Source organism: Doryrhamphus excisus, linkage group LG12 (assembly GCF_037039965.1).
Source record: "Doryrhamphus excisus strain RoL-2023G ecotype Guam linkage group LG12, RoL_Dexc_Guam_v1.1, whole genome shotgun sequence".
In the NCBI taxonomy this organism is placed as follows: Eukaryota; Metazoa; Chordata; class Actinopteri; order Syngnathiformes; family Syngnathidae; genus Doryrhamphus; species Doryrhamphus excisus.
The window spans coordinates 4,347,352-4,363,899 of record NC_136368.1 but is presented as its reverse complement, the minus strand read 5'-3'; the positions used below and the strand labels follow the sequence as shown (position 1 = coordinate 4,363,899).

The 16,548-nt window shown below is 36.4% G+C and overlaps 1 protein-coding gene across 9 annotated transcripts in view; it reads left to right on the top strand.

Moving 5' to 3' along the window:
* Positions 1 to 16,524, top strand: part of LOC131136350 (dedicator of cytokinesis protein 9) — a 97,783-nt gene extending 81,259 nt beyond the window's left edge. For 6 of the 9 annotated variants that reach the window (XM_078795342.1, XM_078795338.1, XM_078795337.1 and 3 more), the window contains 16 exons: positions 718 to 833; positions 1,639 to 1,776; positions 1,869 to 2,051; positions 3,030 to 3,143; positions 3,222 to 3,437; positions 4,842 to 4,899; positions 4,985 to 5,091; positions 5,653 to 5,775; positions 5,854 to 5,967; positions 7,769 to 7,798; positions 9,281 to 9,427; positions 10,214 to 10,424; positions 11,763 to 11,953; positions 13,765 to 13,865; positions 13,948 to 14,086; positions 15,750 to 16,524. In XM_078795342.1, the coding sequence (XP_078651468.1) occupies positions 718 to 833; positions 1,639 to 1,776; positions 1,869 to 2,051; positions 3,030 to 3,143; positions 3,222 to 3,437; positions 4,842 to 4,899; positions 4,985 to 5,091; positions 5,653 to 5,775; positions 5,854 to 5,967; positions 7,769 to 7,798; positions 9,281 to 9,427; positions 10,214 to 10,424; positions 11,763 to 11,953; positions 13,765 to 13,865; positions 13,948 to 14,086; positions 15,750 to 15,875 (2,114 nt within the window). In that variant the 3' untranslated portion in view covers positions 15,876 to 16,524. The remainder of the gene's footprint in view (positions 1 to 717; positions 834 to 1,638; positions 1,777 to 1,868; positions 2,052 to 3,029; positions 3,144 to 3,221; positions 3,438 to 4,841; positions 4,900 to 4,984; positions 5,092 to 5,652; positions 5,776 to 5,853; positions 5,968 to 7,768; positions 7,799 to 9,280; positions 9,428 to 10,213; positions 10,425 to 11,762; positions 11,954 to 13,764; positions 13,866 to 13,947; positions 14,087 to 15,749) is intronic. The other 3 variants (XM_078795341.1, XM_078795336.1, XM_078795340.1) reach the window with 1 other exon arrangement.
* The last annotated feature ends 24 nt before the right edge of the window (positions 16,525 to 16,548 follow it).

The following is a 16,548-nucleotide window of genomic DNA, read 5'->3' as shown; positions in this document are numbered from 1 at the left end:
TTAACTATTGTTTTCAACTATTTTCTTCAATATTTTCTCCTTGAATAAAACTTTATTATTATTATGCGACATTATTACTTTATTCCAATAATATTTTGACTTTGTTTCCATAGTATTTTTAAGTTTTTGCCTAAACTAATTTTCCAAAAATTGTTCATTATGACTTTAAAAAAGAAAGTAATTTTTCTTTAGTATTTCAATATTATACTACTAAAATGACCAATTTCTTTCTCGTATTATGAGGTTTTTTTTCTCATAAAATAATAATAATAATAATAATGATACCACAGTATTCTTGTTTTTCATTAGACAACTTTGTTTTTTTTTAAATATTTTTACTTTAACTTTGTAACTCAATTTTTGCTGCTGTAGTTGTTGTTTGTAAGTGTTATTGATCAATTATATTTACTGTATGGAATGTGCTGCGGGGCGATTAAAAAAAAAAAAAAAAAAAAAACAGCTTGTGGCCGAAAATGGCCCCTGGGCCGCAATTTGGACACCCCTGCTTTTTTTACATTACCAGCTTGCCAGATATCTTTGCTCTTATTGCGGTCTTTTGTCCATAAAATGCAGCTTGTTGATTAACTGCAGTGAAAATAACAAACATGTTCATGATGGAGAAGTGCAGCTTTTTCATCACGTCACCTCTCTGCTGTTGTCGCTGACATTATACATGCAATCATCTTTGAACGCACTACAGCCGTCTGGTCTTCTTAGCTTACAGCCACTCGGATGCCGACGTGTTAAATCACTCTGTGCTGGAGGCCAACATCGCCACCGAGGTGTGCCTGACCGTCCTGGACACCCTCAGCATCTTCATCATGGGTTTCAAGGTAAGAATAGATGACCTTGTAGGGCCACAAGCAAACATAATGATGGTGTGTTCAAGGACGGCCGAAAAAAAGGGAAATCTCATCGCTTGGTGAAAAAACATCACATAGTCCTAAATGACTGCTAAGCTACATTGAGTGAGATGTGTCATCTGCAGATAAACGTCAAATTTTTGTAGAAAAAAAATTCACAAATGATCAATGACTTTTTTCAGATGTTTTAGTTGGCTGTCATATTTTTCAATTTCATATTTTTTGGCCTAAAATAAGCATTATCAAGCATAAAAATGACTAAAATGAAAAAAAATACAAATGCAAGGCATTCAAAGATGTTGTAATGATATGTAGTATTCATTTTAGTGGAATGCTGAGACACACAAGCACCAGGCTTGATTGTCGGAACAACAGGCTTTTATTGCAGATAGCCACAATAATCCCTAACATGGGCTCCTGTTGCGATCGTAACCCACACCGAGCTAAAACTCAACTCTGAACCCCCTCAACGTCACTTCCTGTCATTCTTGCCACTCAGTTGGCGCAGCAACGCACACAAGCTTTTATGTCTTAAATCTCGTATTATAGGAGTGTACATGTGACTATAGGGTTGTTATTTCATGTCAAGAGCTCTAATCATGTTAAAAGCTTTATTTAACAGGTTTTCTATGCTGTATTAAAATATTGCATTTAGAAATGAGGAATCCTACTTGGTGGACTTTGACTAAATTCTTGTGAGAACGTGCTTGCTTGCAAAGTCAGGACTATTCTGCAAAAATTCAGTTCGATCATCTGTCTTTGCTCTCAATCTTAGACCCAACTGTGCTCTGATAATGGCCACAGTCCACTGATGAAGAAAGTCTTTGAAGTCCACCTCTGTTTCCTGCGGATCAACCAGTCCGAAACGGCCCTGAAGCAGGTCTTCACCTCACTGCGGACGTTCATCTACAAGGTGCTGATGATGCGTGTGTGTGTGTGTGTGTGTGCTTCCATCAGCCTCAGCCCCCGTCCCTGCAGCTCACGGTACCTTTTCTGCCTTTTCAGTTTCCCTGCACATTTTTTGAAGGCCGTGCTGACATGTGCGCCGCGTTCTGCTATGAGATCTTAAAGTGCTGCAACTCCAAACTGAGCTCCATCCGCAGCGACGCCGCCCATCTGCTCTACTTCCTCATGAAGAGCAACTTTGACTACACGGGCCGCAAGTCTTTTGTCCGCACGCACTTGCAGGTGGGACCGTCTTCCTCTGGGAGTAGAACGTATATCGTTACAGTTCATGCTGAACCTTTGCATTTGCTCTTTTTAGCCCATTTTTGCTATGGTTTTATTTAGCATTTTTCAATTGTCTCTTGTGAGGAAAAAGTGGTAGAAAATGAATGAATAATAATTATTATTTATTAGTATAACAATTATTATAATAATTATTTAATTATGTAATTATTTATGATTTTTTTACTTTATTCCAATAATATTCCTACTTTTTCCTCAACCTAATTTTCTAAAAATGACCACTTTGTTTAGTTTTGTTTCTTATAATATTCTAACTTTTAAAAAGTCACATTTGTTCATATTTCAAACCTACGCCACTAAAATTACGTTATTTTTCCTCATAATATGATACGTTTATTATCGCACAATTGTGACTTTTTTCTTGTTAGAATACACCTTGTATCTTAATATTTTGACTTTCAAATGTATTATTATTATTCTCTGTCTGCTTTCCCCCCCATGTTGTTGTTTTTTTTTTCATTTTCCAAATATTTCTAATTTCTTCTTAAATAATCTTCATAAACTTTATTTTCATAATATTATTACTTTATTTGCAGAATATTTTGACTTTAATTACATTAAATTACATTGCACATTTCTAATAATATTTGCCCCAACGTTTATTTGGTTGTTGTTTCTTATAATATTATGACTTATGTAATAATGTAATAATTAAACTCATTGCTACTAAAATGGCATAATTTTATTCCCGTAATATTACATTTTTATTCTGGTAAAATTGCAACTTTTTTTCCAGTCAGAATACAACTTTTAAAAAACATTTTTTTTGTACTGCTTGGACTTGGTTTAGGAAGAATAAATCCATAATTGAAAAGTTATGTCTCAAGCTGCTGCCTTCTGGCCCCTGCACTAACCCTAAGGAGGGAAAGTGATGAAATATATTCCTGTTAATAATCCTTTCCTTCTTCCTTCCTTCAGGTGGTGATTGCTGTAAGTCAGTTGATAGCTGACGTCATTGGTATCGGGAGTACTCGCTTCCAGCATTCCTTATCCATTATCAACAACTGTGCCAACAGCGACAGAACTATCAAGGTCAGAAAACCCTTATTTTACTAAGATTATTATTCATATCATAGCTAAAAAAAATAAAAACTAATTCTCCCTCAACAGAGCACGGCGTTCCCATCAGACGTCAAAGACCTGACCAAACGCATCCGAACCGTTTTGATGGCGACCGCTCAGATGAAGGAGCACGAGAGAGATCCAGAGATGCTGGTGGACCTCCAGTACAGCCTGGCCAAGTCTTACACCAGCACGCCAGAGCTTCGAAAAACCTGGCTGGACAGCATGGCTCGAATCCACGTGAAGAACGGAGATTTATCCGAGGTGTGTAGTGACACACGAGCATTACGTGGCAGGTGTGGGGCGTTCCATTTGAAGGGGTCGGTGTTTCTAAACATCTTTCTTAAATGATCAATGAATAAGGCACGGGCCTGAGGACCAAGACCAGGATTAGGGTTCAGGTTACATACCAGGGTCATGCAAGGGCTAGAGTCGGTGTGTAATACTGAAAAAATTAAGGATGTAAGGACCACTTGGATATGTTTAGGGATGTCCAATAATTGTCGCTACTGATAATTATCAGCATGAAAAATTATCTGCATAAAAATGCAATATCGGTTAATATCTACAAAAAAGCCAATATCCTGTTGTTGTTTTTTTTCTCAACTATTTTTCCTCATAATCTAACACTATTGTTGTAAAATTACACATTTTGATTGTTAGATAACGATTTTTTCTCTCTCAATATTTGGACTTTATTTTTGTAAAATTACATCTGATATTTTCATTTTTGCAGTTGTTGGGTTTTTTGGCATTTTGTAAATATTTCATCTTTCTATTATGACTTTATTCCCATAATATTTTGACTGTAATCCTGTAATATGATGACTTTTTCCCCCAACTTAATTTTCCAAAAATTACAACTTTATTCTTAAATATTAATATAATATTATTTCTCCCCATAATATGATGGGTATTTGTCTCATTCGATTGTGATTTTTTTCTCTTAATATTTTTGACATTATTCCCATAATATTCAGATTTTTTTCTCCAAACTATTTTTTCAAAAATTGCATCTCTATTCATTTTTGTTGTTGTTGTATAATATTATTGAAGTAGATATATAATAGATTTTTTTTTATTTTTCATCTCTATGCTACTAGAGTGGCTTTATTTTCTTCATAATAATTCAAGTTTATTTTCTCATTTTTTTGTGTTAGAATACAACTTTTCTCACTTTTTTTCACTTTCTAACTTTATTGCCATAATATTTGGATGTTATTGTTGTGACATATTTTTTCCCAGAGCATTTGTTTGTTTGTCATTTACTTTTAATATTTCAACAATTTTCAACTATTTCAGCTATTAAAATGTAATTATTTTTCCTCATAATATTATGACATTATTCTCTTAAAATTACTGCTTTTTCTATATTTTGACTTTATTGCCGTACAATTACAGTTGATTTTCGCTGATTTTTAAAAAAGTTTTCTTCTTAAATTCTATTTTTGAATGTGCCATGGCCCAATAAAAAAATAAACAAAATCAGCGAGGGCCACAAATTGCCCCTGAACCGCACTTTGGACACCTCTGCCCTCGCATGGGCGCTAAGGTTAGGGTTAATATGTCAGCGTTAGGCTACATAACATTCTATGAATTGCCATTCTGGTTCCAATCAAGTAAATGACACAAGTGTAATTGTAACTGTCCTGCTGTCACTGCTTGCAGGCGGCCATGTGCTACGTTCATGTGGCGGCGCTAGTGGCAGAATACCTGAGAAGAAAAGGTAACTACGCTCACCTGTCTCTTTTCAACTGTCACTGAGTCTGTCTGGGCTAATCCCTAATCAGAGAGTTCATTTTTTTCTGCAGGCATGTTCAAACAAGGATGCTCCGCCTTCCGTGTGGTTACTCCAAACATTGATGAGGAGGCGGCCATGATGGAGGATGTCGGCATGCAGGATGTCCACTTTAATGAAGTACTTACATTTTTTTTATTTTTAATTTTGTCCCGTCCAGCCATTGGGGCAGATAGTATTATTAGTATTGATAGTATACTTACATATTTTCTACTCCCTACCCCCTCTAAACACTCCGGCGAGCTTGACATTGATGTTGTCCTCTGAATTCGGATCAAACTTTTGCAATATAAGTGACTCTTGCTCCCCTTCTCTCTTCGATTGCCATTGTTTGCTCGTCACACAATTCGGGTTTAGTCCCTAAATATGCCTCACTGATTTATTAAGCACATATAAAGTATAAAATGTTTAGCTACTCGCTACTAATGAATGATAATGTAAGATGACGGATGAACACATGGAATGGGACACATTCCAAAAACATGCTAGGTTAATTGGCCTGAATGTGAGTGTGAATGGTTGTTTGTCTATATGTGCCCTATGATTGGCTGGCGACCAGTCCAGGGTGTACCCCGCCTCTCGTCCAAAGACAGCTGGGATAGGCTCCAGCACCCTCATGAGGAAAAAGCGGTAGAAAATGAATGAATGAATGAATGAATGAATCTACTGTCTTCTCGCCAGGATGTCCTCATGGAGCTGTTGGAGGAGTGCGCCGACGGCTTATGGAAAGCCGAGCGTTACGAGCTCATTTCGGACATCTACAAGTTGATCATCCCCATTTATGAGAAACGTCGGGACTTTGAGGTATGAAGTCTTCTCAAGGAGCGACGATACCGACCTTGGTTCCTTAGGTCTCATCCTCTTTTCCGATCCTCTGCTCAGAAACTGGCCCACCTGTACGACACGCTGCATCGGGCGTACAGCAAAGTCACAGAGGTCATGCACACGGGCAAGAGGTTACTTGGCACTTACTTCAGAGTGGCGTTCTTCGGCCAGGTGAGCTTCCAATTTGATTTGTATTAGGAGAGATTTTTTATTAAATTAAAACCTTATACAGTACTCCCTCCTTTATTGCAGTTTATTAGTTCCAAACCCGACCGTGATAAGTTGATTTCAGCCATGGAATATTAAAACCTGTTTCATTCTAAATACAGTTTTAACATTATTAGAGCCCTGTAGACATAAAACAACACCCCTATAGTCACCTTTTCACTCCCATTACGCAATATAGTAGACATAATAAGAGAATATAAAACATATATGGCATAAATAATGTGTGTGTTGCTGTAAACGTGTGGGGGGGGGGCGGACAGGAAGCATTGTCGGGGGGTTCAGCTTTGGCGTGTTTTATGGCCACAACAGTAGCCCATGTGGGATTATTGGGCCTGTTGTGAGATCATTCAAAGCTACAATAAATGCCTGTTCAATGAAGTCTGGTGCTTGTGTGTCTCGCCCAACATTACAGTAACATTACTGACACAGAGTGACCAGTGTAGAATCCTACATATCGTCACAATGTCTTTGAATGCATCTTCTGAATGCCTTATAGTTGTATTTTGCTTCATTTATCAATTCTTATGCTAGAAAAAGCTTAATTTAGGCAAATAAAAAATGTCAAATATGCTTTTAAATACATATATTGTTTTTACTAATGGGTCAAAACAAAACAGCATGATTTATTAATTTATATATTTTTGAAAAGCAATAATACAAATGGCAAATAATTTTAAATGAATGGGTTTACTTTAGGTTTTTTTTTAATTTAATAACATTTATGGAAGCCTGTTTCCACCACCCAAAGAAAAATAATGTCCCAATGGTCAGTCATAATTTTGATAGAAAAAGTCGAAATTTTAGATTTTAGAAAAGTCATACTTGAAAAGTTGAAATTAGCAGATTTTAAAAAGTTAAAATTATGACACTAAAAAATAAATTATTTTGAGGGAAAAAAATCAGAGTTATGAGATAAAAACTCATAATTTTGAGATAGGAAAGTAATAATTATGAGATTAAATAAAATCAAATTATGACATTAAAAATGGAAATGATCAGATTAAAAACATTAAATAAGAAATTATTTTGAGGAAAAAAATCTCAGTTATGAGATACAAACTCATAATTTTGAGATAGGAAAGTCATAATTATGAGATTAAATAAGATAAAATTATGACTAAATTAAAAATGGAAATGATCAGATTAAAAACATTAAATTGCTGTCATTAAAAACGCATCATTATGAGATAAAATCCTCAGAATTACAAGATAGAAAACCATAATTATGACAGTTACTACAAGAGTAAAAAGTCATCATTATGACATAAACAAGTAAAATTATGGTTAAAAGCTAATATTATTATTATTATGAGCTAAAAAGTCCTGTGTCTTTACTTTTGTATGTCACAATTGCTGACTTAGCATTGGGGTGTGTTTTATGTCAGTGATGGAAACAGGCTCCTATGCACATGAGCACAGGTTGCTGTCATTTTTAATTTCACACTAATCCAATGTTTTGCTTTTTTGCCCTCTCTCAAGGCAGCGGTAAGTTGTAGTCGCACCTTGTAAACTCTTCCAGGCTGCCTTTTGCGTGCTGCTGCTCTTTTTCATCGTGCCAATGAAAGGTGCTCACGGCCTTTCGACCAATCATCATTACAGCTTCCTCATTCATCGCATGGCGCTCCTCACTTTCTACACTTCATATGGCTTTGTGATAGAAACGCAGGGTTTCTGGGTGTCATTCACATGGTCATGCAGTGTCTTTGGGTCATCAATAATGATGCTTTTAATTTCTGCCCTGTAGCATTACCAGTTTACCGATTCAGAGGCTGAGGTAAATGAGTGTGATATCCGGCGTTTAGAAGCCGTGATCTTCTCCTTTGCAAATGCAATCTGCTTCAGTGTCATCGTGATTGGATAGTGTAGGACATCGGATTGAGTGAAGTTGTCGTGCTGAGATGATGCTTTGTCCTTTGGGTGGTCTCTTGACACGAATTCTGTCTGTATTGCATACAATCACTGGCCACTGCATTCTTGCGTCATTCATATTCGGCATCTCATTGCAACATGTTCCTAATGTTGTGGCCATTGATTTTTTTTTGATGTGCTTAAAACGTTAGTGAGTGCGGTGGTGTCCAAAGTGTGACCCGAGGGCCACTTGCAGTTTGTGGTGTTATGTTATCTTAGCATTAAAAATGTAAATAATGTTACAAGAATAGCATCACCGGTGGTGTTAAAAAAAACAAAAAACGAACACAACAGCAAAATGTGAAAAATTATTAGTTATTCGACAAAAATAAAGTCAAAATATTACGTTTTTTTTTTATCTAACCAGAAAATTTTAATTTTACTGCTGAAATATTAGAGAAGAAATATTGGTGTGCTTAAAACATTAGCGAGTGCGGTGGTGTCCAAAGTGTGACCCGAGGGCCACTTGCAGTTTGTGGTGTTATGTTATTTTAGCATTAAAAATTTAAATAATGTTACAAGAATACAGCGTCACCGGTAGTGTTAAAAAAAAAAACGAACACAACAGCAAAATGTGAAAAATTATCAGTTATTCAACAAAAATAAAGTCAAAATATTACGATTTTTTTTATCTAACCAGAAAAGTTTTAATTTTACTGCTGAAATATTAGAAAAAAAATATGTTAAACAGCAATAATGTAAAAAAAAATCTGCAGTAATTTTACAGGTCAAAAGTCCAAATACATATCATCAAAAATATAGTAAAAAAAAATACATATATAAACAAACCAAAAAAATAAAGAAAGTTGTATTTTGGGGGGAAATCAAGGTATAATGTTAGGAGTTTTAATTATGGAAATAAAATCACAATGACGAGAAGGACACTTACAAGAAGAAAGTTAAAATAATTGTAAAATAAAAAACAACAAAAATGAAAATAAACAGCTATGATTTAATAAGAATAAAGTCCAAATATTTTTGGAAAATTTGGTTGGGGAAAAGTCATAAGATGACAATAATTAAGTGAAAATATTTTATGGGAATAAAGAAAATTTACAGTTAAATAGTGAAATGTATTTTTAAAAAACACACACACACAACGGTAGAAATTGAAAAAAAAAACTGCTGTCATTTTACAAGCACTATGTCAAAATATTAGGAGAAAAAAGTCACAATTATGAAAGAAAATATGTATTGTGTTGCTTTAGCAAATAAAAACGTGCTCCTTGCATCCTTTCACTTTGCACTTTGTGGCCCTCGCTGGAAAAAGTTTGGACACCCCTTCTCTAGTGGCTGTCGTGTGCGTATACATTAGATGTACCTTCAACATGTTTTCTTCTGCTTCCAGGGCTTCTTTGAGGATGAAGATGGGAAAGAATATATCTACAAAGAGCCCAAATTCACTCCACTCTCCGAGATATCTCAGAGGCTCCTGAAGTTGTACTCTGACAAGTTTGGGCAAGAGAATGTGAAGATGATTCAGGATTCCGGAAAGGTGAGTTTATTATTAGTTCAGTGCTGTCTACGTTTCCATTCAGACAAAAACAAATAAAATGTACAAAAACAGTAGCAATTTGTCCCTATAGGAATTGATGTCTTTGAAAAATATGAACAAAAAAAAATAAATGTTATGGAGAATAATTATAGTTTTACTTGCAGGAAATAATTATGATAAATGAAATAGATAATTTATCATTTACCTTTATGGATGACTCTTGCAGAGTGAGGAGGGGACGTTTTCAAGTTCTTCCTTGAATTGAATCAAGTTTCTCACTTTCTGCTGGCACTCACTACTTTTTTGGCCCCATGGTGGGTTATTTAGCAGTAGCACTCAATTTTAAAAAATGCGTCTTTTCAGGTCTTTGCCATCAGAATAAAATAAAATAAAATATAGGTCAGCATTTTAGGGCCAGGTGCTTCATTTTTTTTTTTTTTTTAGATTTTTAAATTTTTTTTTAAAGTATTTCATTGACCATCAACCATGTATATTTCCACCTTGTGTCGTTTTTTTTAAATTCATTGACTGATTTCTTTTTAATAGTATGTTTATTGTAATATTATTTCCTCACTGTTAGCTTGTTTGTTTATTGTTAATTTGTTTCTATTAAAAAAAAAACATTCAAAAAGCCATTTTTAAAGGCTAAAATAACATGCAATATTACAACTGTGGTGTCAAACAATGGAGGGTTGACTGTACCGCCTTGCGGTTTATGTATTTGATGATAGTGACAGTGTGGTCATCATCATCTTCTTCGTCGTAACCCATGTGCATGGTTTCCAGATCAACCCCAAAGACCTGGATTCCAAGTACGCGTACATCCAGGTGACCCACGTGACGCCTTACATGGAGGACAAGGAGCTGGCAGAGAGGAAGACAGACTTTGAAAAAAGCCACAACATCCGCCGCTTTGTGTTCGAGATGCCTTTCACCGTGTCGGGCAAAAAGCAAGGCGGTGTGGAGGAGCAGTGCAAACGCAGAACCATACTGACCAGTAGGTGGCGCTGCTTTGCTGTCATGCATGGGTGCTCCAAGTGGAGAACTTGCGTCCTGTAACCTGTAGTCCAGTCTGGAGCTTTTCTGACCCTAAAGGGCCACCATAGTTGTAGAGCAGGGGTCTCAAACTCAATTTACCTGGGGGCCACTGGAACTAGGGTCTGGGCAAGGCTGGGCCGCATCAGGTTTTCCAAAAAGAACCAAAAAAAAACGCATTTATTAAAAACAGAAAAATATACAACCTTTTTGGTTCCGATTTTCTACAATAAAAGCTCTGATAAAACATTCCACTGTTCTCAAATATCTTAATTTTTATTTTTTTGCACAAAATAAGATGAAAAATAAATAAACAAATCAACAATAAAGAAAATCAATCAATCAGTAATAAATAAATAAATCTAATAATAATAAAACGGCAAATAATAAAAACTTATGAAACCACATATAGTTGGTGGGTAGACAAATTATTATTTTCAGATTAAAATGAACAAAGCATTATTAGAGCCCTGAAGACATGACAAAATACGACTATAGTCACATTTATACTCTTATTATTTACAACATATTGCGCAACTGCAGGGTCTTGAGACACATGCTAACTCGCAAACTAGAGAGCTAGCGACCTAAACGGTAGCCTTCAAGTTATTTCCTTTAAACTTAAATAGCCAAAAACTTACCACTTCCACACAGATAGGGAGGATAACTATTAACAGTTATTTAACCTTTAACATGAACATTAATCAAACGTAATAATTTTTTCTGGGTACATGAAACTTGCACGGGCCGCACTAACATTAAACTTTCATATCAAGGTGGGGGCCTCAAACTAGTGTCCTGGGGGCCACATTTGGCCCGCGGCCCGCATGTTTGAGACCCCTGGTGTAGGGTAAGGCTGCACGCCTTAAAGGTACACTTCCTTAGTGGCTAGCACCATGGTAATTAAAGAGAGAAATGGAATGTCACTGCAGCTGAAACTAATCAATAGGTTACAACAGTCATTTTATTGCAAATGCTGATCCAAAAACAGAGGAGAAGGCATTCACGGAGGTGCAGGGTGTGCCCCACTATTTGAGAAGCACTGCATTACTTGATGATCATAACAATTGTCACATGTGATCAACGCATGTCAGTGATCAGCAATGATTAGAAGATTGAGATTAGATCCTGAACATGTCAGCTAGTTTGTCAAGGACCACAATCACATTTTATGATGTTATGGCTGGCTTTATGAATTTACTGAATTTATTGCACAACTGATGTAAAAGTCCAAGCACAGGATTTTTATCTTTACTGTCGACGAAAGTTCACCCGTCACCTTTCATTCTGTGTGCCACAGCCACGCACTGTTTCCCCTACGTGAAGAAACGCATCGCAGTCATGTACCAGCACCACATCGACCTCAGCCCCATCGAGGTGGCCATCGACGAGATGAGCAAGAAGGTGGCTGAGATCAATCAGCTCTGCTCCTCCAGCGAGGTGGACATGATACGCCTACAGCTCAAACTGCAGGGCAGCATCAGTGTCCAGGTCATTGTCTGTTTCTAGTTCTATTCAATAACAATCACAAGAATAATCATAATAATAAAATAATATGGATGAATGGAGCAGAACGGATCATAACAGAACATGACCAGCATATACAGTAACAAAACATAGCAGAACATAACGTAACAAACAAGACAACATAAAATAGAACATAACGGAACATAACATAACATACTTGCACATAGGATACTCGTTCATAACATAACATACTAGCACATAGAATGCTAGCATGTAACGTAATATACTAACACATAATGTAATAGAACATAACATAATAGAGCATAAGATAACATACTAGCACAGACGATACTAGCATGTAACATAATATACTAGCACATAACGTAATAGAACATAACATAACATAATAGCGCATAAGATAACATACTAGCACAGACAATACTAGCACGTAACATTATATACTAGCACATAACGTAATAGAACATAACATAATAGCGCATAAGATAACATACTAGCACAGACGATACTAGCACGTAACATAATATACTAGCACATAACGTAATAGAACATAACATAACATAATAGCGCATACGATAACATACTAGCACAGACGATACCAGCACGTAACATTATATACTAGCACATAACGTAATAGAACATAACATAACATAATAGCGCATAAGATAACATACTAGCACAGACGATACTAGCACGTAACATAATATACTAGCACATAACGTAATAGAACATAACATAACATAATAGCGCATACGATAACATACTAGCACAGACGATACCAGCACGTAACATTATATACTAGCACATAACGTAATAGAACATAACATAACATAATAGCGCATACGATAACATACTAGCACAGACAATACTAGCACGTAACATAATATACTAGCGCATAACGTAATAGAACATAACATAATAGCGCATACGATAACACACTAGCACAGACAATACTAGCACGTAACATAATATACTAGCACATAGCGTAATAGAACATAACATAACATAATAGCGCATACGATAACATACTAGCACAGACAATACTAGCACGTAACATAATATACTAGCACATAACGTAATAGAACATAACATAATAGCGCATAAGATAACATACTAGCACAGACGATACTAGCACGTAACATAATATACTAGCACATAACGCAATAGAACATAACATAATAGCGCATACGATAACATACTAGCACAGACGACACTAGCATGTAACATAACATACTAGCGCATAAGATAACATACTAGCACATAGGATGCTAGCACGTAACATAATATACTAGCACATAACGTAATAGAACATAGCAACATAATAGCGCATACGATAACATGCTAGCACAGAGGATACTAGCATGTAACATAATATACTAGCACATAACGTAATAGAACATAACATAATAGCGCATACGATAACATGCTAGCACAGAGGATACTAGCACGTAACATAATATACTAGCACATAAAGGAACGGAACATAACATAACATAACCTACTAGCGCATAGGATACTAGCACGTAACAAAATTCTAGCACATAATGTAACAGAACATACTAACCCATAGGATAGTAGCACATAACATAACATACAAGCACATAAGGGTTTTTTTTTTGCTTTTCTTTTCTGTCTTTTTTCATAACCTAACATACTAGCAAATAACATGGATTAAAGATAACAGTTATGACAATCATTTTATACATAAAAAAATACAAATGAAAAAGTGACAGTGCCAGCCTCTTTGATTTTTGCACTTATACAATGTCCTTTAATTCTAATATAGAACTTATATATCCTATCATCATATCATGCAGGTGAACGCGGGACCGCTTGCTTATGCTCGTGCTTTTCTGGACGACGCCAGTGCCAAGAAGTATCCCGATAACAAGGTCAAACTGCTGAAAGAAGTCTTCAGGTGAGTCTCCCATTTTGAATCGTCACCGTCAGAAGATAATGGAAGGCCCTGCTTGAATGCGTCCACCATTTGGCACTCGCAGGCATTTTGTAGAAGCGTGCGGCCACGGCCTGGGAATCAACGAGCGACTGATTAAGGAGGACCAGCAGGAGTATCACGACGAGATGAAGGCCAACTACAGAGACCTGGCCAGGGAGCTGTCAATCATCATGCATGAGCAAGTGGGTGCACGGAGATGGACTGTATTGAATCTTTGATGATGCGAGTTCTAATATTCACGTTCATAACACTTTTCTCTATTTTTCCCTCATGCTGGCCTGAGCAGATTGGATGGTAATAATGATGATAATAATAACAATGGGGGTTGTTCATTGGTCCAAGCCAGATGAATGCATTATGTAACATCTAATCTGAAAAAATACTTTCACAAATACTTTCCTATTTCCGCATCCTCTGCACCTTGATAGCTGCAGTTATCTTATCTTTACATAGCAGCAATAAATAAATAAAATATGTTGACTACAGAAGCTTCCGATGCAGCAGCTAGTTCAACCAATCCAATCAGGAGTGTCTAAAGTGCGACCCGCGGATGTTTGTTTTTTTTTGGAGTAGACTGCAGCACATTCTAAAAATATGTTTTAACAAAAAACTTAAAAAACAACACAAATTGAAAAATCTGCAATTTTACAGGAATAAAGCCAAAATGTAAAAAAAAGTTGTAATCAAGTGAAACAAGACAATTACTGATACGTATATGTAACATGACATCTCCTGTGGTGGAATGAACACGTCTGTGTTGTATACAGCATTTTTTATATTGTTTTTCATGACCGGGAAAAAATCATACTCATACCAATATTTCATTTTTATGCTGATATCGGGCGGATAATTATCAGTACCAATAATTATCACATACTACAGTATTTAATTGGCCCTGTACCCTAGAAACCGCCCATGAATGATACGGGAAAAGGCCGAAATGATACTGTGTCAAAGCCCAGGGCCTTCAGTCTCGGGCTGATACTGACACTTGGGGGCATGATACCGGGCCTGATACCAGACAAACCATGTGATAACCTATAATTATCACATACTACAGCATTAATTGGCCTATACCGTAGAAACCGCCCATGAATGATACGGGAAAAGGCCAAAATGATACTGTGTCAAAGCCCAGGGCAGTGATACTGATAAAATATAGAATTTAACCATGTCCAGTATCAGCCCCCATAGCTGTCCACTCAGAGCGCGCTGCTCTGGTATCAGGCATGTGAAACAACCAATCACAACACAGCGCACTCGCGTGTACATTCCTAATGCTTCTCCAGTAGCCAAAAAAAAAACAAAACTTGATTAATAGAACTTAATTGTAAGACATATTTATAGATAAGACTGTTGATAAGTTGTTGAAATTATTGTGTTTACACTGTTTACATATACATGTAATACATGTAAAAAACTGAAAAAAATTATTGAAATAAAATGATCTTTTGATTAAATAGTATGTGATAATAAGATCATCACATGGTTTGTCTGGTATCAGGCTCAGTATCATGCCCCCAAGTGCCAGTATCAGCCCGAGACCCAAGGTCTCTGATAACCTATAATTATCAGACATCCCTAGAAATAATGTAATGTAATAATGTAAAGCATAAAGTTGCAATACTAAAGAAAAGAATGTTTAAAAACAAAGAAAATGTCTTAAGTTGGTTAATAGGAGTATAAAGGTGACTATAGGGGTGTTATCCCATGTCAAGAGGGCTCTAACAATGTTAAAACCCGTATTTAGAATGTTGTAAACCTAAATATTCCATCAATGAATATGAAATCGTACTTAACGAGGGATTAGTGTATTTTTTTTTCATATGGAATTCCCTCTTCCAGATCCACACGGTGGAGGACGGCATCAAGAGCGCTCTTCCGGACTCGCTTCACATCTTCAACGCCATCAGCGGCACGCCAGCAGGTGCCACCATCCAGGGCATCCCCAGCTCTTCCTCTGTGGTTTGACGCTGACAAGCAGTCAAGACGAGGAACACTGAGGAACCCCACTGATGACTCGCTCAGACCAGGAGGACACGGTGAACAGTGCGGTGATGCACGGAGAAAGAGAGAGTGGGCGCTCCATGGAGACGTTCCTTTTGGCATCCCACTTTTATATGGGACTTTATTTTACTTTCACATTGTGTTTTTCTTTTTTATGTAGTCAACTTTTACAATCCACTGTACCACACGAGCAGTATATGCAGCATACACTCTGTACATTGTATTTCTACATACTCGTAGCCATTATGAAATTGCTTCAGTCGCATTTTAGACATATTTAAAGCCATTGCATCCTAAGAGAAACCAACAAAACTGGTTATTTATGTAAATATTCAAAGAAAAAAAGGAGTGTGTGCAATATGTGGAGCTCATACACTGTACAGATGTTCACCTTCATGCCAAAGTGAGGAAAGAAAAGGTGGAACCTGACACTGCGCCTGGGGGAGGGTGGTATGGGGGGGCTTATTGGAAGCTTTTTACCATTTTAGTGTTTGTGTTTTTTTATATTTGCGCAGTAATGTTGTTTTTTTTAAATTTGTATTTAACAGAAAGTTCTGCTGTAAAGAGATGTTCCCCTGTGCTTTGCTTTAAATAAAATACTTGTTTATTTGCACTTTTTTTCTGCTTTTTTCTGAAG